The sequence below is a fragment of the Myzus persicae genome, unplaced genomic scaffold (assembly GCF_001856785.1).
Source record: "Myzus persicae strain clone G006 unplaced genomic scaffold, MPER_G0061.0, whole genome shotgun sequence".
Taxonomy (NCBI): domain Eukaryota; kingdom Metazoa; phylum Arthropoda; class Insecta; order Hemiptera; family Aphididae; genus Myzus; species Myzus persicae.
Genome location: NW_019100958.1, coordinates 520,009 through 546,177, shown reverse-complemented (window position 1 = coordinate 546,177; position 26,169 = coordinate 520,009). Strand labels below are relative to the sequence as shown.

The window sequence follows — 26,169 nt, the reverse complement described above, 5'->3', positions numbered from 1 at the left end:
AAATATATAAATGTAATGAAATTATTTTATTATGTATTCCATTGATTTCTAATTTTTTTGTCTATTATATTATAATATATTATGGTTATGATACCTATTTTCACATTATATAAAAAAAATCATTTTTTTTTTTTTTGAGCGGGGCTTTATAATAAGTTTGTTATATATTTTTTCTTCATATTATGAAGTTATTGAAGGAAAACAATATTATTTAAAGATTAAATACAGACAAATTTAATATAGTTAACAAAACAAATTATATTTTATTTATTTCATAATAAATATTAAAGAAGAATGTATTTACAGAATATATTATTAAAAATAACAAAAACATTTGTACATAACATTATTATAATCATAGTTCTAATATTCCATCCTGGTCCAATTCCGATAGATTGTCGGCGGACAACGATACATGAATAGAGTCTCCGAGCAAATCGGTTATGTCGTCGTACCTAGACAAATTAAATGGTAATAAAGTTATAAATTATAATTAAATATAAGATATTAATGTGTATGTATATCATACATATTTATTTTTTAAATAAAGGGATATGGATAATTTATACCCCCTCCTCTCAATATTTTCCTTTCGTGACTGGCAAATCTATTAATAGTGTGTTCAAAACTTCATACCAACTCTTGATTTTATAACTTATTTCGAGCATGTTATCTCTTTGTACTTTGTTCCTTTTTACGCCAAAGGAGTTAAATCTATTTCGCCACCCAAAGATGTTAAGATTATTGAGAGTGTATAATTAATTTTGTATCAAACAGTGGTTACCTTAATCCAATGTATGGGCATTGCACACCGTAATATATTATATATTTCGTGTTTAACTTACACCCATTTATTTATTATTGTATTCTAGTATATATACCTGATTAGTTTTAATTTAATTATTATTGGAATTCTTTGTTTTTAATTAGGTACCATTGTAATAGTTTAATACTAATAGCTATATAAATAACAAAATAAGTGATGTCATAATTATTATTAACATTGTGGAGTTGTAATGACGAAAAAAATTGAATAAATAAATAGCATTGGGGGTATGATAATCTTAGTTCTTTTCTTGAAGTCACATATTATATTGTGCTAGAATATTTATAAAAAAAAAATGGTCCTGTGCCATACTATACTTACATATTTGGACTTTGTTTCAAATAAGTGTGGTAGGCACCCACCTTTCCTCAAATGTTTAATTTACAAACTCCACAAGAACTATTTTTTTTTACTACAGGTACACTGACTTATCGTTTCTTTAAAATTATCAACCACAGAATATCGTATTAATATTTCAGGTATTTGATGTCGAGGCCCTTTTGTAGTGATTGCAAAGATATTTAAGCTGAGATTTAATCAGACAGATTACTCATACTCATACATAATTCATTTTCTCGCGTACCTCTACTTTAGATACTATACTTAGTACTTACATCTATAGTTTAAAATTGATGAATATATATTCACTAAATTTGACAATACTAATAATTAATGCAATATTTGTTATAATAAAATATTATATAACTGAAAAAAGTATTAAATGAAAATAAATCATACTCTGTGACTATAAATTAAATTGTGGTCCTTGATTAATTTTGTTTAGCTTTACTTTTGTTAACTATAAAATACTGATATTCTGTATCAGCGATATACAAAGTTTTATATAGGTGGGTGGTACAACACCAGGACCCCTCCCCCACCCTGAATACCCTTAAAGGGGATAACTAAAGATATTGAAATTTTAATTTGACAAATAATGTATTATAATACAATGTATATGATATTTATACAAAGATGTATAAATGACAATGAAGTATAGTAATAAATAAATAACAATTTTTTAATAGGTGTAAATAATATCTATAAAATGTTAGAATTAAAAAAATTGTTGACCCCCTCATCCCCAAAACAAAAAAAATTTATAGTTTTCAATTATCAGGGTAGAGTATGTTTAGCCAACACTGACTTTTTATTATATTATACCTACTCACTTCACACGGCATTCGCGGCGGCAGGATACTGACTTTTTGCCTTGGGATAGAACCAGAGTTCTATAGTTGTCCATCCACTTATATATCTTTTAAAACTGTTTTCGCGCCTAAACTCGAGGGAAATGTCCTTTTATAATGGATATATGATACGTCGACAGTACCATATATATATATATATATATATATATAGGTAGTGCAGTATTATAATAATATAAACTAGAATAAAGTTTTTCATATTTTGCCGAGCTCGGTAGCTGAAATAGTCCCAGATAGAAATGAGGGGGGGGGGTGGAGAAATCCCCCCAAATAAAAACCATTATTGTGTACACAGTGCACACAGACACACACACACACATGACCGTGTCCCATATGGTATGGGTACGTTCTGTATGTTATTTTCCACGTCACTATTTCCGTTTTACTTACTGGTCGTACGACGTGGACGCTTGTCCTTTGGGCACAATAACAAAGTCCGAACGTTTGTGTACGAAGTCTTTGAACGTGATGACTACGTACAAAAATGATAGCCACAGCAGCAGGGCACCTGTATGAGCGTCACACAAATCGTATACATTTATTAGAATTGATTTCAAACAATGAACACACGCGTTTCGCCTGTGTCCCCGTCAATAGGTATTATGGGTAAGTTTTCTTTTCTAACTTTTTTTCGTCGGTTTGTAGGGTTTATTTTCTCTACTGCGCGCGAGAGTCGAACAAAGCTAGACTAGATTTTTCGAAACGAGTTTAAATTAAAATTAAAAATTGTAAAAAATAAAAACCACTACCGTATAGTGGATCGAAAAAAATGCGTTTCGAGGTTTAAAAAGTGGGGGGAAAACTCTGTTCAGTCGTCGACGGGGACACGAGGGGCGAGCACACCTGTGCATTATAGTAATAATTCCACAATATATTATCAGTTTTTATTCAATATGCCTAGGCGTAGATACGCTGTAGAAAGTTGCACTGTAATCCGTGGCCTATTTAGGGGGGGGAGGGGGCTTGAGGCCAGGGCGACACTTGTCTTTTTTTACATAACATGCTAAGCTATTTGTGTCGCCTGATTTTGCACGGGAAAAAAATGAACTATTACAGATGATGGCGACCTACGGCGCCCGGTGAGACATATTAATTTGTTTTAAGTGGGTTCACGGACGTACGTCGGGTCGGACAAATCCGACTGAGATGGCCATTCCGCCTGCGGAGGATTGGCGTGTTTCGGCTTAAGTAATGTTTACAACAACTCTATGAGCAATTCGGTTTAGGTTGTTCTCCCGCCAGCGAGGACCGAAAATCAACAACCAAAATATTATGCAAACAACACTGTCAAGACGACGACTAAGAGACGTCGAGCGAGAGTGGTTCCGTAGGAGTTTTTTTTTTTTATAAAACCGGGAAGATAGTGCCACGGTGTTATCCTACTTCATCTCGATTTTCCGGAGTCAGCTGGAGTTGCGTGCATGAGACTATGCCTAAAATAGGTAAGTACGCGCCTAGTGCAGTGCTCGATAAATTAAAAAAAAAAAAATCGTCCGACTGGGGACAAATGATCCCGGGACAAACCGTGAAAAAAAAACAGGTGAGTTCTAATTTAAACTCGAGAGCAATAAATGAAATAATGACATTCTTAAAAGGGAACTTTATTGTCCGTGACTACTAAATTAATTAATAATAAGTAATTGTTTTTTTTCTTCCGTGTAACCAATGGTTACCGGAAATCCACAAAATAAAATATCCAATTTTTGTATTTGAAGCGCAAAATTCATACGCCTCTATAGTTCTAGTGCTTTCTAATTAGGTAGGTATTACAAATAGTACTTGCTAAGATGCATGCCTAATATTAGTTGCCTCTCAAAATCAAAAGGTCAGTAATTTTTATCCGATTGTTGCCTCCCGAGTGCCCACGTTTTCAACATTTTATCGTAAACGAAAATTGTGTAGTACACCTGTAGGTATACTGTACAGTTGCCTCCCGACTTGTAGGTAATACACGTAAAAGTGGTTCCCAAACGATTCAAAATTTTTACACAACATAAAATTATATACAGGGTGATCCGACAAGTATGCCACTCCCTTTTTTTCTTTAACGATGAAGTTTTTCAACATCTGATTTTTGGAATCTTTAAATACACTCAAAGACCATATTTTCATATTCTTGAGATTTTTTGTGTCACTTTATAGGAGTGTCCCGTGGCGATACAAACTTTTGTATTTCAAATGGGAACCCCGATTTTTTACTGTTAATTATTTGGTGGATAATTTTTTTGAGAATTTTGATGTATTGAAATCAAAATTCAAACGATTAGGTAGTTTTCTAGTTATTACACATTTTGTGCTAGGGATAATATAGTTTATAATAGCGAAGAAGGATATGCTTACACAGTATACGTTGTTGTCTTAGTCTATTAGTCTATACACATAATATAATATAATACATAATTTTATATTTATTTAGTCAAACACTTAGGTAAATAGCAAGTAAAATCCTTCTTGATTTATTTAGTTATTTTTCTCATTCCATGTGTAGAACTGTATAAGCATATCCCTATTATGGACTATTATCACTAGTGCAAATTGTCCAATAACTAGGAAACCACTTGTTCGAATTTTGATTTCGATACATCGAAATTCTCAAAAAAAGCATCCGCTAAATAATTTAAAGAAAAAAAGTGTAGTTCTCATTTGAAAAATGAAGGTTCATATTGCCACAGGACACTCCTAAAAGTGGCAAAAAAATCTCAAGAATATGAAAATATGGTCTTTGAGTATAAATTTAAAGTATATTTTAAGATTGTTAGTAAACTTTTTTTTATTGAATAATTAAACATATTATTTCTAATTGTTGTGTATTATTAGTTATTTACATGTATAATGTATATAATATATTATATAGAAAACCGATATTTTTTAATTGTACTATAGGTATTTTTTTTGAAACAATACTGAGTAGTTATTATTAAGTTAATGATAATTTTTAGTTTAGTTAAGTTAAGTTGATAGAAAACATTTTAAAAAGTTTAAAGTCAATAGCAATATAATTTTTTTTTAGACTCAATCTTAAGTTAAAAGTTATATGGAAACTTACGATATTAACTTACTAAGTTTACTGTTTAGTTAATAAGTTAATATTATTTTATTTTAAGTACAGGTATATATATAGCCGGTACCTAATATGATTTTATAATAACAAAAAGTAAATGTTTATGAAATATGCATAATCAATATAATATAGGTAATAATATTTTATTATATTTATAATTCAATATTTTATAAATAATTAACTTAACTTGGATATGACTAAGAGTAACTGATTATTTGTTCATGAATATTAAATTTTAAAAAGTTAAAATTAAGTTAACTTTAACTTTTTAACTAGTTTATGCCCAGGCTCGACTACAAGGCAACTTATAGTTTATTACTATTATTATGTAACTTTATCTATTTTAATATCACGTGTTACTGAAAGTTTAAATAGCACAATACAGTAGACTCCGCTTATAGTACTCACATTGGGACCAGCACAAAGTGAGTCTTATAACTGAATGAATCTTATAGGCGAAGTGGGAAAAAAAATTAATTACATATTTATGAATTTTATTTTACTACATATTTGTCTTTAATTTTAATACTCAAATACATATTACATATTATGACATACGTATTATTGAATAAATTAAAAAAAATTCTGATAGAAAAATTAAAATTACAATACATGTAAAAAATGATCATATGCATTAATAAAAAATTATAAAAGATGTATGTATAATTGTATAACGTACCTATTTATTATTTATGAACGAAAATTGTGATTTTGTTTTTTTTTTTAGTTATAAACTAATATTCCGGAAATATATTGGAATATGTGAAAGACTATACAATTTTTTGTACATACACACATAATAAAGCAAAAAACATTAATTTATTTCTAAATTTTGACCAAAAATGTTTATTTTTGACCATTTTTTTTTTTACAAAATTTGAGTCTTACAAACGAATTGTTGAGCCTTATAACCGAATTTTTTATAACGTATTTGGATACGTCCGGACCGTTTCAGACAGTTTTTAGTCTAATAAGCGACTGAACCTTATATCCGTGAGTCTTATATAAGCGGCGTCCACTGTATATTGTTTATTCATAAGTTTATCTGTTGACGTGATATATTTTAGTGAAGTTTATGAACCACTTCTTGATTGTACATGTGAGGCAAATAGTGCGTGTACATTTTTAGGAAGCAACTCGTTTATAATATTATAGTTATGAATTACTTGATCATCGATGGCAACCATATTACAGTATGCACCGACGTTAGACTGTAGAGCGTGGGCCTCTCTATAGGAGGTTTAATTTCGAGATCAAAGAAACCTAAAACACTCTCCCGGGCCGCAATGAATCTATTGATGTACATTTTATTGGCACAGTGTAGGTATCTATAGCTAGTTTAGACAATTTTTGCTAATAAAACTCAATTACACATTTATACCGTTACATCGTATTGGTCAATTAATATAAAATACAATAGGTGTAACTAGCATTAACCTTTATTTCGAAAAGAGCAAATTTTATAATCACTATAATATGGGAATGCCTACATATTTCAACATTAAATTATTTATTATTAATCTCTCTGAGTTGCATAATATATTGATTGCCATAATATTATTCGCTTGTTGAAATTTAATTAATAATTCATTTTTTTTTCTTTGTTAAATTGTTTTTCCCAATATTAAATTAAAATAATAAGTATTGTAGGTATACTTTCAGTGGTATTAACTAGATTGAGTTTTTTATTTTAAAACTTAAAACTTTATAGGTAGATGATTATTATTATTTTTTTGGTGTGGGAGGGGGTGGGGGGGGGGTGGTAGGGCAGTGGAACGAAAAAAAGCCAAATACATCTCTGATTATAAAATACAATACGTATCTACAATTTACGATAATATGTATATCGGCGAGAGCCGGACGTATCATAATACCTACTATCATCCTAATATATAATATTCATGTAGATAAGAAGTACCTGCGATGTTAGAAAGCCACAGTCCGTGCGGCCATAAGAAGAACACCATCGAGAAAACTGTGTACAGCAGTGATTTTTTCCAAAGTCTCAACCACAGCACTATTTCCCAAAAGTTGAATATCGGACTGAATTCGTTTCTATAACATAAACGTAAAAAAGTATGGTCATAACATATTGCATTTAAATATATATTATATGACGTTTATTTATTTATACAAAATATAGGCAGGACGGTACATAATATTATAGGTACCTTTTATATAGGTATAGGAAGTCGCCTAACCAGGCGTTATTTTAATTTTATATTTAAATATAGCTTGGAAGGGGGAGGGCTATTTACACTCTATACTCTCCATTGTATAGTCATCAATTTTCATAATATTAATATTATCAAATATGGCGACATACGAGTAGACATTTCGTAGAAATCTAAAGCACTCAGTAAATATATATTTTTTGCATAAATACGGCCCAAGTGGGGGGGGGGAGGAGGAGGGAGTATTCCAACATAAAAAACACCCCTCCCCGGGTTAAGCCACTGTGGGTCGGTATGTATAATGTTATGTGCGTTGACGCCACTAGGGAGCGATTAGCGCCAAGGTCGGATTTGGACATTTTGCGCCCGAGGCGTATTATATTAATAGGTACCTACCCAATATATTATTCCCGCCTTTAAAATATAAATGTTAATTTATCAAAATGTACGTAGGTATACAATTGTAAACATATTTTAACACATTATTTAATATATTCTAAGAATATATTGTTATACATTATTATTTATTGTATTGCCATTTCTATATTAGTAATCTGTTTTTCTATTAGTAATACTGTAATAGTTGAATTAGTTTTGGTTATAAATAAATCATATCATATTGTGGTTACGATGACTAATTATTATAATATTATTTATCATGGATCATATTATTATTATAGCTCAATAGCTGCTATTAACTTAGTTTCAAGTTTCTTCAAATGATATATATATATATATTTTTTAATTACAGCAAAATAACTAAAATTTTAATTTTTTGTAAGATTATGTCAGCTCAATATTTGTTTTGACTCATGTGCAACATATATGGGTAAACGCTTTCACCGAAAACAGTTTTTTTTATGGTTTTTGAGTTACATTAGAAAAAAATAACCTAATAAAAAAAATTATAGAGGATATTTTATTGTTATTTGACTTTCAAAAAAAAAAATTGTAAATTAAAATGATGTTTAAATTATTTTGGGACAATACATAGACAAATCGATATGAATATCCTCAAAAATATTATTCTCTATCATTTTTGTTATGTGTGATTTTACTCTAAGATTACTCAAAAACATAAAAAAAAATGATTCTGTGTAAATGCGTCTTGTCTATGTTGTGCGTGGGCCAGAGGGAGAAAACAAACAGTGCTCTGGCATCCTCTTAGATATCCAATTTTGACAACATCTGAACTTGAAATGTCTATTAAAAAATATTGTGGACTTAGATGTCGTAAAATATTCAAGAGTTTCGAAAATTTATTTTGGTTTATCTTTATTTCTGCCAATTTAATTTGTTTTGTACCGCATTGATGTGGCAGGCGCCCGCCCAAAGAATGCAGTAGAACGACGTTTAACGGAAATATTGTACGTATTAACATAATATTGGCTATAATAAGTAATAACCTCCCTCAAATTATTCCCAAGCCCTCCACATTATGTTTTCCTACGTTTGATAAACATTATTATTCATTTATAATATGATTTACGCCAGTATTGGTCATTGCAATAATTATCTAAATATATAATTATAAAATGAAAACGACTATTATGGGTATTATTTTATTTTGAAAACATTAAAATAGGTTTTTTTTTATTATGGCTTATTTTTGAACTTTGGTATTAGTTTTTTATATTGATCGGGTCGTAGTGCCATCTAGGAAAATGAAAAAAAAAATGGATTTCATAAGACGTAGGTACTTCCTTTCAATTGAATCTAAAAAGGTCATCCAATTTTTGATGGTTTCTGCCTTGGAAATATTATGTTTTATTATTATTTATTATTAATAACTTACTGTAATTTGTATAATATGTTACGTATTATTGTTTTTTTTTTTGCACAACTATAGGTTATATTTATCGAGGTGATTATAAACAAAACTAAAATATTTAATATTCGATCACTTCGATTTAGCCACTTCTGATATAATATTGTAATGTACATAGTTCTTGTAAGAATTCTTTTGTCCGTTTAAATGTGCACTTAATTTTAAAAAAAATACCACACCCTCGTAATACCGTACTAAATCCCCGTCTATATGATCATAATAATATATTGGTGCCGACCGAAATCAAACCATAGAATTATAAGTGCCTGTTCGCTATTACGTATCAATGTATTAACTGCAGTAGATCAACGGGCATTAAAATAATAAAAGGAGGGTATACAACAATAATTACCAACACGGCAAATTCCTACTACACCTATACAGTGTGTTTGTAAATATTTTTTTAATAATACGTTATTATAATATCGTTGATATGACTTGGGCGAATTGATAGGTATCAATATTGCTCCTGCCCGACTATGTATTCACGGCCCATAATAATAAAAAAAAAAAAACAATCTGTAAACAACGTACATAATATATACATATATACACATAAGTACATAACACATAGATAATAATAAATTAACAGATATTATGTAAGTACCTATTTTGCCCGCAGCTCAACAGAAGGCTAATGTCGATGCCTTCCTACTTGATGAAAATCCTTAACTACTATCTCTTACGATATTATTATAAATTACCTACACAATGTGGTTTCCGTTGTTCGATTGCGTAAGTAACAATAAAATATTATAATAATATAACGCGAAACGGTGCAGTAATGGTAAAACCGTAGTTTTTTGTTCGTGTATTTTTTTTTTATGTCTTGAAAATAAAAAAAGGCCACCAATCATAAATATAATATGGGTAGGTACCTACAAGATAACATGGCATACGCCCGTGTATAGTTGTCTGAGGTGTGTATAATATGGTTTATGGACTTATAGTATATTGGTTTATCTAAACTCGCTCTTAGACTAAGGATTTCGTAATAATGACTGATTTTATCTTGTGACGTTCAGACGGAACTTGCCTTAAGATTAATGAAAAATGTACTTATTTTCAATTCTATTATATTGGATAAGAGTACAGCTTACCTACACTAACCTATCTAACAGTTTACCTACCTAACATTTCAATACTTGTATTTTTTTTTTCCGTCATGTTTTTACTTTTAACCTTCAGAATATTTACTATAAATTAAAAATCTTATCTATTGTTTAATAATGTTAAAATTATTTTGTATTTTATTTAAATTTTTATTTACGAGAAATCGTGTTTTGCTAAAAAAATTACTCGATCACTGTTCTTGTTTCCTGGTAAATTCGGACACAATAAAAATGCCTTAATTTCGTAAACAGTTTTGGTACCTAAACGGTGAAGTTTACAAAATTTCTTTTTTTCTACAAAAAAAGGTTAGATATGTGTTTATAAAAATAGTTGTTTTCTAGACATTTGTAACATCAAATAAAAGATAAGCTGCCTGTTTTTCTAAACCCACTATACATTTTATGAACATAAAAATACTGTCTAATATCCATAGGTATAACGTACCCATCTAAAACTATGATTTATTTACCTACCGGCTACCGCGTGGAAAAGGTAAAATAAAAACAAAGGTATGGTTTAAAATGAAACCGAAACACCGTGTCCACAGTTATCAATGGTCTTCACTATTTTAGTGATTGAGCGATATAGGTACCGATAGCTGGTAACGGATTTCGTTAGTAATTGCAGGTACTTACATTTTTATGTTTCTAAATTAATCTTATACAGCCATTTGGACTACATGATTTTAACGATTGACCTTCACTGGGCTTAACGATTAATGCAAGAACATATAAACGCATAATATATTACCTACGCATCGTGTTTAATGTTTATCATTACCCTTCACAATAATATTGTGATATTCTATGTATATCGCTATATCTATGACATAAGCGCCAAACCGCCAAAGTTATTAAAAATACGCAAGTCATTTGGGCCAATTATTCAAATATAATACAACAATTATAGGGGTATTAACATTTAATTTTACAACATAAATATGAATTACTGAACGTATTAAGTATACTATATAAATCATAAATAACCCATGTTCAAATAAAATTAATTTTTAGGTCATATTAATAACATAAACTTAATGTATTTATTGATTACGATACCTATTCCTTAGTATGTTTGGCGCTTTTGTGTGATACTATATTTTATTCTATTTTTATCTCGTTTTGGCGCTTGTATGCCAATCACCCATCGACATATATCCAATTCATCTAATGATGTGTTTTAATATTAGGTATAACTTATTATTACATGTTACTGTATGAAAAAACCTTAGCTGAAAGCCTGAACATTATATATCAACGTACCTTGTACCAAAATAAATATGGCCACTATTATATAAAAGGTATCCAAGTGGTCAAGTACCCACTTAATTCTTAATTATAATGACTTACTACAATGTATATTCAATGAAATAATTCAACACATTTTTAATTTATATCATATTTTATCTAGTCGAAAAAAATGGTTTGTTGTTGAACGTTGGTAAGACAAAATTATATCGTATTTCATAATAATGTAACAACTTACTTTATGCATACATTTAGGAACAGTGTGATAGCCCAAGTAATTTCCAAAAAAAACACCAACAATGACATTAGCCTGAAAAATACAAGAAAAAAAATGAGTAATTATTTACATTTTTTGGTAGCTCATCAAATCGATAAGACTATACTATTATGATAGTCAACGACGTTTTACATTTTAAATAGCAGCGGGATAAAGCTTCTATTCAAGAAAATCTGAAACGTCGTAATAAATATATAATATATATTATTTTTTATGACCTCATATCATATGCATATACTACTGTACTGTCTAGTATGGTATGATCTGAGATTATTATATGCCATATTATGTAGTCTGGAACCTGTAGTCTTAAGCACATAATATCGAAATATATACCTGTCTGTATAATAAAATAGAAATATTATAAAAAATATGCAATATAAATATATATATATATATATATACATATATGTATGTATGTATAACTATAAAAACCACTATTGGTAGTTTCATTTCGATATTTCAATCTATTGAAATATGCAAGTTTCCGTGAAGATCCTACAATCGTATAGGGAGGTACGCCGTGCATTATGAAAAAATAAGTAAATTCGACAAAGAATAAAAAATGTTCTAAACGTTGAACACTTACATTGTATATTATTTTGTCAGCTCATGCTGCACGTTGTGTAATCATTAATAACACAATAACCGTAAAATGTGATTCAAACATTGGTGTTTTAAGTGCCCCCGAGAAAACTGTTTAGGTAAATAGAAACTTTGTACACAGGAGGAATCTACAGCATGGCTACACATATAAAAATCGGTAGGTATTAAAAGAGACAGTTTGCTTTTGGCACAGCTCATGGGTAACTATGATAAATATCGGGTTAAAAATAATCTGAAAAATATTGTCCATCGATGAACAGAAAATACTCGATTAAAGATGGCATCAAACTACTACATTTTGTATTTTACACAATAATGTAGGCATTTAGGGCTGATATAAAGATCACGTATTTTATTACTTCTATTTAATATAATGTCATGTATACTTATGCATTTAACATCGGCATTAATAAATACATAAATCGACGCGAGTATAATTAGGTATTTAATTTTTTTTCAGGATATTGTTCAATTTAAATTTTAAAACTTAAATAACCAAAGTTTGAATGGGTGCACAGAATTATATTTCTTATATGAATTCAATAAATGGCCAAAAGTCAAATAAATACCTACCTACTTACTTACATTGATAAATTTGCAACGAAATTATTGTTCTAATCGTTGGTTATATATTTTGCTCAGGCTCTTTAAACACATCAGTTATTAAAAATAAAAATATTAACTTTATATTGGTTTTAGGGATAGGCGTAATGATATAAGTGATAAATATATTTCCAGCAAGTTAAATTGTTCTTTGAATATAGTCTATATAGATTGGTTACTATGGATACTTAGTATTTTAATTATAATTTAAACATAAAAAATAAAAATAGATTTTAATTATCCACCTTTACTTTTTTTTATATAATTTTTGGGGATGACAAATATTTCACTACAGCACCCTTTTTTGTTTTAAAACGCATTAACTTTTTTCCCATCTCCATCGCGCTGACCTATTTTTTCGTTTATACCTACCTGCGTAAATTCTGTTCTGTTTCTGTCGTTAAGAGGATTAATGACCCTACATCAATATACGTATATAGTACCTAAATATAATGAAATGTGACGATATCATATTGATGAGAGAGACCGGCTGATGACTCAAACTATCTTAAAATATATTTGAATATCTGCAGTTCTAATATAGATGTTATTTATATCTTATATTATAATATAATTGCACTTGCAAGACATCACGTAAAATGGTTTATGTTCTAAATGTGAAATATAATATTTTTTATGGTTTGTTCAAGAGTAATTATTCAAACCAAAACTGACATTTCACAAAAAAAAATAAAAAATAAAAAATAAAACAATTTTGTTTTTAATAAATCACTTGAATTAATATTATTTTTACTATGAACAAATTCAGGAAACTGGACATATATGTTTGAAATTAATAATTATTTATGATGAAATATAGAGTTATAGACTTTGGTAATCTGATTGATGTTTTTAAGCAATTATAACTATTAAATACACAAACTCCAATATCATACAATTTAATATGTTTGATACTCGGATAGTGGGATATAAAAAACCGTTCGCATATGAAATATTCAAATGGGTATATTAATAATGTATCTAATGTGATTTGAGTAAATGCATATATTATAATATATATATATATATATATATATTGACATATTTAATATATATTATATTTTATTGAAAAAGTTAACAAAAACTGTATTTAAATAATTTAGATTAATCAGCAATATGTGTACATAGGTAATGACGTACCCATATATATATAAGCTAGGCATACTATGTAATGTAATAATATTAACAATAATAATGATTAATAATAGTATATAACCTAGGATTTAGGTAGTTGAACGCTGTAATGCAATCAGGTGACAGGCAAGGGTTTCTCGATTGTTATATTATGTATACCCACAAGAATACAGTACAATTAATATGTATTTTACAATATTAATTGTATGAAATAAATCAAACTATTATATATTATAATTATTACGAGTTTAAATAAATAATTAATGTTGTTGATTTTTAGAGGCCATGTTCGAGAAACTATTGCTTTCAAAAAATTAGCTACCTTAAAATTAAAATAACGTCTGCGACTAATATAACTACTCTTTTCTGCAGTACCTGCCTAACTAGTATACTGAATAGATGATACAGTTTTGGTAATCTCATTGATCTTTAAGTGTATGACATTATTTGATTCGTAAACGTGAATGTGTAACTTTTTAAAAATGCACATTGTCTTATTGCAGCTCACAGGAAACGATGTAAAAATATAAAATGCATTTAGGTATAGATGAGCCGTTCCAAAAAAGTTACCCTTCGGTGATTGAAAAAAAAATTCGGAAAATAGCAGATAGTCGTAGTTTCATTAGGTCTTCTAATGTCAAATTATATAGGTGCTAATAATATTTATATTTATGAAATTAGTTACACCTATATTTGAGCCTATGCCCTAGTGGCTAGTAGTGTTGCCACAACAGTGTTAGTTGTATAGTAGGTATAGTATAACACATTTTAAATGTCAATACGAAAAAAAACAATAAAACCGTTAGTATATTTATCGCAAAATGACCTTCTGTGTTCAGCATTGATGGTTTTTTTTTTTTAATATTATGAAAGTCCCATTAGTCAACATACTTGTTCAACAAATTGTCTAAATATAAACGAAGACTATTAAACGACAACAATAATATTGATGTTGTTCGAACAGCAAAGGAAAAATGCCAGTAAGATTCAAAATTTTGATATGTTGGTGTGTGGTGGAAGGGTATGGGGTGCAGTAATTGGCACGGCCAACTAAAAACACTCAACTGTAAACAAATTGTTACTTTTTTAATAATATATTATAATAGGTAATTAGTTTTTGTACTATAATAACAGGTCCAAACATTTTTAAATTTAATAGGTATTGGGACCGAGTGTAATAGTAGAAGACGTCTAGGAGCGTTTCCGTAAAAATTCAAATAATTTCTGATCCTGAGATTTTTTCATGCCTGTTAATTTTTAATAAGACCAGTACATTGAGCCTCTCCTCATTCTTTGTTGATAATAAATCAGTCTTCAATAGTTTTTTTTTAAATTAAAAAATGTGTGGTTTGGTGTTGTCGTAAGTAATTTATATACAATATTATATATATACATTTTTTCATTGATCTTAAGCTCTGCAACTATGGCCATTAGCTGTTTGGGGCGGGGGAGGGGGGGCGGTTGATTTGAAACACGTATATTTGTATCGATTGCATGTGCGGCAAGGATGTGTAATGTGTTTCTAAAAACCCGGGTGGTCACCCATCCGAGTACATACTGCCTGTGTGTACGCTCAGAGAGCTACCGCAGATTGAGAGTACGACAGCGCCTCACTTAGCCACAAGTTTTATATAATTTAAAATATTTATTACCAATTCAGACTTTTTGGTTTTATTGTAATTTGTATAGACCATTATTTTTGAATTGGCTTTATAGCATAATTTTTTCAGTTTTAAGATATTTTATTGAGACATTTATAGGAAAGTCAGTTTCACGTATTTTGCTTTATATATTGTTTCTTTGTAATACTCACTTAAGCTTACAAGATTTAATCCTCTGTGGGTCATTATATTTTTAATCACTTATCAAATGTAATTTGCATCTTTAAAAGAATACTATCAAATCAAGAAAAGGAATACTTATATAAATACTACAAAGATTTTTATACTAAATCAAAAATATTCTTCAGGGCCACTTGCCACTTGTATTTGTAGTCGAATGATTAGTCTGTCTTCCTCATGTTGGGTTTTTATTTTTATTTTGATAGGTATTAACTTTCGAAACAATTAAAGTTAATTCATTAAATATTTCTTTAAATTATTGACTATTGGGATTTTCACAAAGAGTTTCTAAACCTCTCGATATAGTTTGACTAAGCTTCGGACGAATCTTGTTTTTGCATTGTGAAATTCTACTTTAATTCAATGCGAAGGAAAAACAAGCGACAGCTATAAACCCTGATGCAATCAAAAAATTACTTAAACAGTTTAACCAAACAAAAATATCGAATTATTTTTGCAAACCCTTTTTTATTTGTATTGGGCATTAGTCATTTATCAGATACCATACGAATAAATAAAAAATAAATCTATCAGATTAAGTGTTATCAATTATGAAAATAATTATGAAGTTAAGTTTTCAAGCGAACTTTTAAATTCGAATACAAGTGAAAGTATAGTACAGTTGATGGGGGACATGATGGTCCCTTTTGGCTCCCGCCCATGACAACGCCACTAGTTGCGAGTGCGAGTGTGTCGTCTATAAACTATATAATATTATGGTAAGGTATTGTTATAAACTTACATGATGTAAAGTCCAAATTCATGGTGATGTATCGCGATGTCGACACCTACGCCGAACATAACTGAAAATTCAAAATTATTATAATATATCACAATGGGTGTGTGGATCATAATATTGTATAAAATATATACCAAATATCTACACAGGTAATTCGTCTACCGCACTATATCGTACTCTATATAAAATATTCATAAGCATGAAAGATTAACTGAAAGATTTTCGAAAAGTAGACATACTGCGAGGTAGGTACGCGACAAACGGTGTAATATTAACAAATGTGATTTTATCGCTCAGCGTCCTTTATCACATTGTTTATGGCATAATTTGATGGTCGAAAATCATTCGTAACTCGAACATGCGATTCGACCATTTTGCCATCGTTTTCGTTGTTTGAGCGTTTTTCGAAAATTCAAAAACGTCGCGTTGCAATCGTAACGACTCTGAATTATAATAGTAAAGGAAAATAAAAAAAACATAGTTTGTTTTGAATTCGCCGGAAAAACGGCTGTTCGGCGAAATATAGGCAGTGACGTGACCGAGTAGATATATTGGTATTGGACAGCACGTGCACTACTGCAGGGTTGCGTTACCTCTATACCTGGGTATACCAAGGTACAGTGCGGAATAAATCAACGCAGTGCCTCATCGACTCACCGATAGCTGTGAACACGCCGAAAATCCTGATCACGTGGACGAGCTTGCCGAGCATCGACGCGGTTTTCGAATATCTGTACTCGTTCATCTCGGACGGCCTCGTAAAGTACATCCCTTCGTCGAGGCGCACATGTACGCTCGCACACACACACGCGCACACACACACGCACACTCACTTTACGTTGAGTATAATATTATATATTGTTTAGGTACTTTATGGGCCACCTCGTTACTGGTGGTCGCCTCTCGCGGCGCGGTATGCTGCCGTATTTTGGCGCGACTACTCGACGACGACAGCTGCAGAGCTCTCGAGGGACGTGACGTCCATGTCGGTTGGCGGCAGAAACGAGCGACGACGATGACGGTATGTATATACGTCGGCGTATAACACTGCGACGATTGCGTACGACGACCGCCGGATCCGGGCCAAGAAAAATCGGGGGAAAAAAAACGTCTGAAAAATCGCCGACCGACCGGCCGACGACGAGACTTGTCGGGCCGAGTGCGACCGTCCCTTATCGTAACAGCGGCAGGTTAGCCTAACCTTGCGATTCGCAGGACTCTAGTCGCAGGACCACCGCACTACTGGCACGGCCGCCGCGGCAGGATATACATGATATTTACGCGTTCCATCGTCGACATTATCGCGCGTAAATGATATTTCGCTCGTCACAACGATACCGCACAGCGTCGCAACACTCGCAAGTACACTGTATTAATATTATATATTATTGTGTGCGCTCGCACAATCAAACGACGACGACGATAATAATAATTATTCGTCTGCCAAACCGACTCACCTTCGGTCGCGCTGACCTTACGGCGGGCGTGCGCGAGTCGGCGTGCACGAAAATAAAAACGGGGAAAAAAATAAATATATAAACGTACGTAAAATCGTCGCTCGCACCGCACAAGTTCGCCGTGGAAGCGGAAGCGGTGTGCGGCGGAGAGGTGGAGGCGAATCGTGGCGGGGAAGAGTAAATATAAATCGTAAATATAGGATGTGGCGGCGGCGGCGGCAGCGTCGTCGTCGTCGGCGACGGGCCGCGGCTGTACGCGAACGGTTACGCGCTATACCTATATACCTAGTTTCCTAGTGGAAAAAAAAAAACCTTAAAAAAAAGTAAAAACAGCGGTCGACGACGATATTATTATAATATTATATTATGTGCGTACGATACACGCATAACATATTTTATCATATTATAATATATGCGGGCAACGGTGTTCTGCGCGGCCCGACGTGGTTATTGTCTATATATCGTACCGTCGGGACAACGGGTATGATATTAAAACAATATAATAATAATAATATTACATTATACTGTATTGACGAAAATATGTTGGCTTTATTATTATTTTAAACAGATTTTTTTTTTAACGCATGCAGTAATTTTTTGCAGGTAAACGCGATCGCGGAATATTTTCACGTCGGCTGCGTGATCACGACGGCGAACAGTAACCTTTTTTCTTTAAGCTTCCGATGCTCTTGCCGTCGATAGATATGTCAAAACACACGTTTATCTAGAAAACATAACAAAAAATAAACTCGCAGACAATGTTGTGTACGGTTTTGATTCCCCGTACATATAGGTAATGTATTATATTATTGTGCTACAAACCAGCCGTACAGCGTACGACAAGGGGAGCTTATTTGGCGTATAGAAGGGATTTCTATCGGAAACCATACCCATCACATATTATCACGGAATCACATCACACTTAATATTACCAATTTATTGAATCTTTAGTTCAATAAATGTATTTATGTGCCGGGTATACGAGCATGCATAACGATATTATAGGTACACGACTCGAACTAGGCAGTAAGAAAATAAATAACAGTTTTTTTTTTGAAAGAAAATCTATTGATATTATGTACTTAATTGATTAATGCAAATTATAATAAACGGGAATTGGAAATGTCCGAAGTGGAAGGGGCATGATCGTAGAACATCCTTGAGTAGGCACACGCGACGCGTGCGTGAAGTTGCCCTCCCCACCACCACACCAGCGGTGGCGTACGTAAGAGTTTTCAATGGGGAGGGGTAATATTTTGTCCAGTCTAATAATTTCAGACGTTTGGGCGAGGTATTTGAAAATATTTGTACGACTACTGCAACTTCTCGACTTTTCTAGTAGAAAAAATTCTCTGATCATAAATTTCTATGGATGTTTTTGAAAGCGAATTGGATCTAGTTGGCACTTATTCGGTAGGTCAATATTGAAAATTCTGAGTCTTTTCGATATAATCGGGAAAAACAAAAATTAATGAAAAATTAATGTTAATATTGTTTGGTAACCTTGGTCAGTCTTCACTTGGATTACATTTGATTAGCTATAGTTTTTTTTATAAAAATGTCAATAAAACATTAATATTTGGGTCAAAAAGCTTAAAAATGTAAAATACAAGATTCCTCATAAGTTTTTATCATAGGCCGATTTATAAAAATATTAACGATACAATAAAGGCACTATTTTAAATTATTTTTATAAGCATTTTAGGTTCAAATGTTGACATAACCACATTTAATTTGAAGTTAAAAAATGTATAAAATATTAAATTTGTACAGCCAAGGCTTGAAAAATTGTAAAATTATTACTTAACATTTTAATAAACTCGGTATGCAAATACAATGTTTTTGCAAAAATAAACTCAGCCTACTTAGTTATATATTATTAGTAATTGGCAATATCGAATCCGGTAAGACGTATATGAATTTACGTCCTTGCTAGTAGACAACCGTTGAAACTTGATAGTTTTTTTTTAAAAAAAGTGATAATAAAACAGGCAACGGGGAGGGGGATTCGACGCGTTAGCCTCCCTGGCTCCCTACCACCTGCGTACGACACTGTCAACTAGTTTTTTTGAAAATGATGTAGGTGTCCATTTTGTGAATAATTTGTAACATTTTAAATCATCATAGTTTCGATATTATTATTTATTTTATGCCGTGCTGGGAAATGATTTGCAAATAATTCTGAAAACCTGTTTTGAAAATGTTGATATCATTTTGAAGTCATATGAAGAGAGTTGCGTGACCCCCTCCCCCCAGATTTATTATTTTTTTTATATCAGACTGGAAAATTATTTGGAAACTCTGAAAACCTAGTTGCAAAATGAGCAAGTAATTTTCAAATAAATTGGTCGTAGTGGGGGAGCCAACTTAACTCGCGCAACATTTGCTGCATGTCCTTATAATATATTATTATTAATTAATTAATTATTTACCGAAGTGTTGACGTGAGTCGCAACCGAAGTCACTGGTCTCGGTAATGTGTGGTTTCTACCAGGTGTGCTAATGGCCGAAAACCAACGTTTCTTTTTGTCCACTATCCTCTGCAAGTAAAATAATTAATAGTATTAAAAATAATTATTATAATATACAATGCCACAGTAATTACATTACACAATATGTACGAATATCAACAGTTTGTACAGTCGAATGATTCATTGTACGATATTATGCTCGAGCTTTTTAATTTTCTAAATAGTTTATTTACACCTCATGTGATTGTACTGTTAATATTTTATACGAAAAGTGTTTTTGATGATTCAATTGAGTATAAAAATAAAGTAGGTAGTAGATATAGGTAGTGTGACATGTCGTCGATAGACAACATAACATTTGTTGAAGTCATTGAAATGGATTGAAATCCATCAAAAATGTAAAGTATTATATTCTCACAACCGATCATACGCACAGCATTGATGAGTAAGTAGGCGTAGCGCGTAGGTACTTACAATAAAATGATCTAATATACAATTCGATTGATACTGATGATGTCAAATACGATTTGATTTAATTATTTTGATGGCGTTCATTTAGGCTTGAAGGATATTCATACATTAGAGTCACGCGAGGTAGAAGGAAAATATAAGTGCCTACTACTTAGGTACGTATCTATCTATACTATTTCACTATATGGATTTAATTGTCTTGCCGTCTATTGGTATACCTTCACTATAACAAACGTTTTAATAATATGTAGAATGAATAGTACATTTGTTGTGGTTAAACATATCATAATATAATATAATATCACGAATTTACAAGTTGTATTTTCATATTGTAAGAATGAGTAATGACTTGTCCAAAAAAAAAAAAAACAACGCAATATTTTAAACGATTACAATAGTTATGTCTAGTGCGTTAACAGCTGATATAAATACTATTCACGACCTTCAACTAAAATTGTGCCCTCCTAAAGTTAAAAAGTAGGTACCTAAGGAATTGTGCAAAACAATATAATATATATGTAAAATATTTTAAACATTTACTGCCATGTTTCTGTTGATATCAGCAAACACAAGTAAGTACCTACTATTAAATAGTGTCTGAGGTCTGAGTCTGTAGAAGTATAGAATATAAAGTAGATGTATAGAATAAAAAATATCTATGCTACCTATGTATGTTTTAGATAATTTATGGTTTATATACTTGCTATTGTAGGTAGATTTCAAATTTTTATCACCTTCATAAATGAATTGACATGGTTTTTAATCAACCGAATAGTTGTATGCGATTTTGTCTTAGAAGGTACCTCATGTAAAGCGGTCAATGGCTAAATTACTATAGGCAGGTACCTCACAATTTAATGATGTTCATTATTCACTTTGAACGGATTCAATAGCCTAACCCAAGAGCAAGGGATACGTGTATTATGTGATTCAGTTATAATTTCTACGTAAACTCAAACTGTTATGGGAATATTAATGAACTTCATAACTTAATAATATATTATACGTTAAACATAAAGGTAACTTCCATAATGTAATCATCGTTACGATGCAAAATGGCGTTTTTTTTAAGGCGCAAGTCTGGTTTATTTAAATTATTGAATATCGGTATGAGTACGCGGCTACGTCATAATAGACCAGCCGAATTCTACTATTATTATTTAAGAATTTACTACATTGTTATTGAAACCTATACATTATATTCCAATTATTTTTTTAAGTATATAGGAACGGCTTACGCAAAACATAAAAAGTGGTATTTAATAGTATTATTGTTGTTCGTCTTTCGTGCGTCATACTGCGGAGTATAGATGATGTATTGAGAATTAGATAACTTACCATTTGATGTGTTTCGATAGGTGGCAAAACATTGAATTTGTTTTTTGGCCGTGGCTGTTTACTATATTCTTTGTTACTGGAAATTATAAAACGAAAACATTTTTAAAACAAAATTTTACTAGTTTTTTTGAATTTAAATAGTTGCTATGTGCACATATCGGCATCGTTTTATGGTACATTTGCCCAAAAAGTCTATACCAAGACCATTCGTGTCTAACTTTATATATATTTCTAGACTGAATTTTTACAAAAAAAGCATGCAAAATAACACAATATTATACATATTATATAGGTGTAGATTCTATGTTACGACGCTTCGAGAACATAAATTTCAATTATTCAAATGGCGGTTATGCTATTAACGTTAGAAATAATTCTTCAGACAATGACTTTGAATAAATTATTCAAACTACCTATTAATAATTAATACATTTAGTTATTTACTTTTGATGTCGGGATACAAGTCCACTGGTTTGGCTAACCGTTTCTAAATTCGAACGGGATTTAATCATTATTGACGGTCTGTTAGCCGGCAGTATCGATGAAACAATTAATGCAGACTCTATTCGACCGTAAGAATTTCGTCGTGTTTCTAACGCAGATTGCCTTTGGCCCACACTTTTGATGCTAGTTTTGTCTAATATTCGTCGCCATAAAGTTTCCGTCATGATATTTATTACTTGATTGCGCAGTAAATGTAAATCCCCGTTGTTAGCGGCGGTTGACGGTCTACTGTCAACCTGGCAACTTTGTTTATCATCCTCCAGAGTCTTTTCACATGAATACTCAATTCGTTTTCCAATTATTCTGTAATGTTCAATATTTTTTATATGCATTCAAATGAAAAAAAGGTGTTAGTATGATAGGCACACTAATACTATATGTCTGTAGTCATAATATATTACATAAATTTGATGTATTATAGATCCTAAAATAAACAAAAAGAAACCATATTTGTAGTTTTATCATAAAAAAAAAAAATAATAATTTTATTCCTACCCATAATTTGTACATAGGTACGTACACATATAAGTACATCACACTTTTCAACACACATATGGGTATACCAATTAAGTGAATATTATAATACATAAATGTATAAGTTGTGACTAACTATTAAATATTTAATATATAATAATAGTATTATTGTTATACTAAAATATAGTAAGTAGTTTATATATTTATACCGTTACTTAATAATTTAACAACGATTTGGTGTCACGGTGACGTTATTGTGACGTACCTACATTTAACACAACATTAACATTGCGTTGTATTTTTGAGTATAAGCCGACCTATAAAATAAATCATGACAGTAAAAACTAAAAACGTTGGAAATGATTGAAATGGTAGTAAAAAAATTTTACCTAGGCTACTAAGGTGGCTCATGAATTTTTAACGAAATTGATAATACACTTAAATGATCATCACATCATTTTCAATTACTTGTTACTGCAGTTTTTTCAAAAAATTACCTACTAAATTATATTATCATATTATAGTAGGCATTGTTATAAATGTTTGAAGGTCTCTAAAATTACCAAAAATTATTAAATGTAGTTACGAATTTAGAAATACCCATTTATACATATTTTATTATACCTACCTAATATAATTTAACATTTATCTTTTATCTTTTCATAAGCTTAATTCTTTCTATCAGCAGCTTTGCAATCAAAGTCATTATTTTAAACGCGATGAAATAATTAAACAGAGAATATTTCTAATGATCAAACAAAATACTTATGTACATTGAGATGCTCTGGTACCTACTGTGTTGTTTTGTGGAACAAATAAATTGTTTGTCAATGAAAGTTGTATTCAAACGTCTGCTTATATCGTCAAAGTAAAACTGCTCTCAATGAAGAATAATAAAATAAATAACAACATACAAATGAAAATTGGCTTTTGTCTTCTGTTATATAACATAGATTTATGATGATGAGTGATGTATAAACATTGACATAGTATGGTGAACTTGTAAGATGTTAAGTATAATTTTTGAAAATTTAAAATAAATATAACAGATTTTGTGTCAATTATTATCTAATTAACAATCAAAGTGGATCAGAATGGCAATTTACTTAACTAAGTTCTGTATATTCCAAGATATTAATACAAAATATACAGTGTATTTCTGGAAAGAAAAGTGAATGCAAAATCAAATTAATTTAATCCAAAATATATTCGAATTATTAATTATAATTAAGTAGGCAGTGAAAAAAGTTATATTATTAAGGTTTAGAATAGAAATACAGTTAATGTACAGCATATTTATTTATTTAAAATAATACCATAGAAATTATATATTAATGTGGTTATAATTTTGTAAATATTAATGATTAAATCGGCATTTGAGTAATTTTCTGTATTATTATTATTAGTTTAAAAAATTAGATTTAATAGGAAGGATAAGATACCCAGTTGATTATAGTTCACAGAAATTTGATAAATTACACGAACATAGAAATTTAAAATAACTTTTAACGTTTAAGTACTTACCTAAGTATTTTTTTACTTTGAGTGAAATACAAACTTTGACACTGAACCTTTTATAAATAGCTAACCTAACCTTTATATACGTATAGCTTGGTGTGCTGTCTATATATTCTGTATAATTTGCGATGTTGACATCAGTTAGGTATATGTATATTGTATACATTAAGTGTAAATAGGGTCTGTAAGACGGGTACAGGACTGTCATTTAACCCAAAATGTATTCGTTGCCTATCAGAAAATCAATAGAAAAAACTTGTCTCAAAATATACATACACAGCGGGAGCTAAGAGTTAAAACACATGTAGTTAAAAAGACGCAGAAACCAACTGATCCATGCAAAAATTTAATACATTTCATCCTAATTATGAAAAATTATTCAGGCATGATATCTATAATACATTTATTTGATTCTAAAATAAAAATAAAATATTTTAATACTAACAATATTCTGTTCTTTTAAGAACTCTTGAAGACTTTATATACCAAATAATTTATACATTTACATTACATTGTGATTTAGGGAAAATTTTTTCGTTAAAATCATTCAAGTTTTTTAGATAAAATATAGTATAATATTATGTTATAGTTTTAAATGATTGCATTTTTATCTCTACTAATTAATTTTTGGCTATATCAGAACACAATATAATGTATAGGTAATTGAATTACAACTACTTAATGATAGTAGTTCGAAATGCTATTTACAGCAGATTTTGAGACATAATATATCACATTATCATAATTATACTATATGATAAAATAAAAATAAAATAGTATTAAATTGTTTTTAATTTGCAACAGAAGTTAAGTAGTAATACATTTCTTTCGAATTATAACTTTTGTGATCAGTTATCAGATAAAAACTAAAATACTCGTAATGTGAAATGTGTAATGTTTTAATTAGAAATGGGAAAATATTATATATTTAATAATGCTTAAAATATTTATCTACAGGAATAACTCGCTGTCTGTTTAATTTAAACATTTATATTAATATTTTCTAATAATTTCAAAGTTCAAATGAATTACTTATTGCATTTAATATTTCTCAAAAACTACAAACAACGTCAAATATAAATGATATGCATGTTTAAATTACGGTTTATTATTATACATTTACTAAACGTCGTAATATTATGTTAAATCAAATTAAACTAATAAATTAAAAACAAATCATATTTAATATATATATATATATATTTTTTGGATTAAGGCTTTAACTACTAAGGTCATTAAGCCTGGTACTCTGTATGTGTGTGTGTGTGTGGGGGGGGGG

General features: G+C 30.3%; 2 protein-coding genes across 2 annotated transcripts in view; both read right to left on the bottom strand.

Moving 5' to 3' along the window:
- Nucleotides 1-281: 281 nt before the first annotated feature.
- On the bottom strand, nucleotides 282-18,017 carry LOC111027048. The gene is made up of 6 exons (XM_022305259.1): nucleotides 17,315-18,017; nucleotides 16,661-16,721; nucleotides 11,696-11,767; nucleotides 7,014-7,150; nucleotides 2,425-2,542; nucleotides 282-455 (listed from the first exon to the last, which is right to left on the bottom strand). The coding sequence occupies exons 1-6, from the start codon at nucleotides 17,424-17,426 to the stop codon at nucleotides 356-358; spliced, it is 600 nt and encodes a 199-aa protein (XP_022160951.1). The 5' UTR covers nucleotides 17,427-18,017; the 3' UTR covers nucleotides 282-355.
- The window catches only part of LOC111027047, a 12,003-nt gene continuing 3,549 nt past the window's right edge, over nucleotides 17,716-26,169 (bottom strand). The window contains exons 4-7 of the mRNA XM_022305258.1: nucleotides 22,839-23,201; nucleotides 22,395-22,470; nucleotides 20,547-20,654; nucleotides 17,716-18,838 (exon numbers count right to left, since the gene is read on the bottom strand). Coding sequence (XP_022160950.1) covers nucleotides 18,758-18,838; nucleotides 20,547-20,654; nucleotides 22,395-22,470; nucleotides 22,839-23,201 — 628 coding nt within the window. The 3' untranslated portion in view covers nucleotides 17,716-18,757. The remainder of the gene's footprint in view (nucleotides 18,839-20,546; nucleotides 20,655-22,394; nucleotides 22,471-22,838; nucleotides 23,202-26,169) is intronic.

What these genes read in the sequence shown, in the direction of transcription:
- LOC111027048 (XM_022305259.1), bottom strand. Translation starts at nt 17,426, where the DNA reads ATGTACTTTACGAGGCCGTCCGAGATGAACGAGTACAGATATTCGAAA. An exon ending in CGGCGTGTTCACAGCTATCG is followed by an intron (nt 16,722 to 17,314) that starts GTGAGTCGATGA and finishes TTGAATTTTCAG; the next exon opens with TTATGTTCGGCGTAGGTGTC. An exon ending in TTCCTAAATGTATGCATAAA is followed by an intron (nt 7,151 to 11,695) that starts GTAAGTTGTTAC and finishes TTTATGTTATAG; the next exon opens with AAACGAATTCAGTCCGATAT.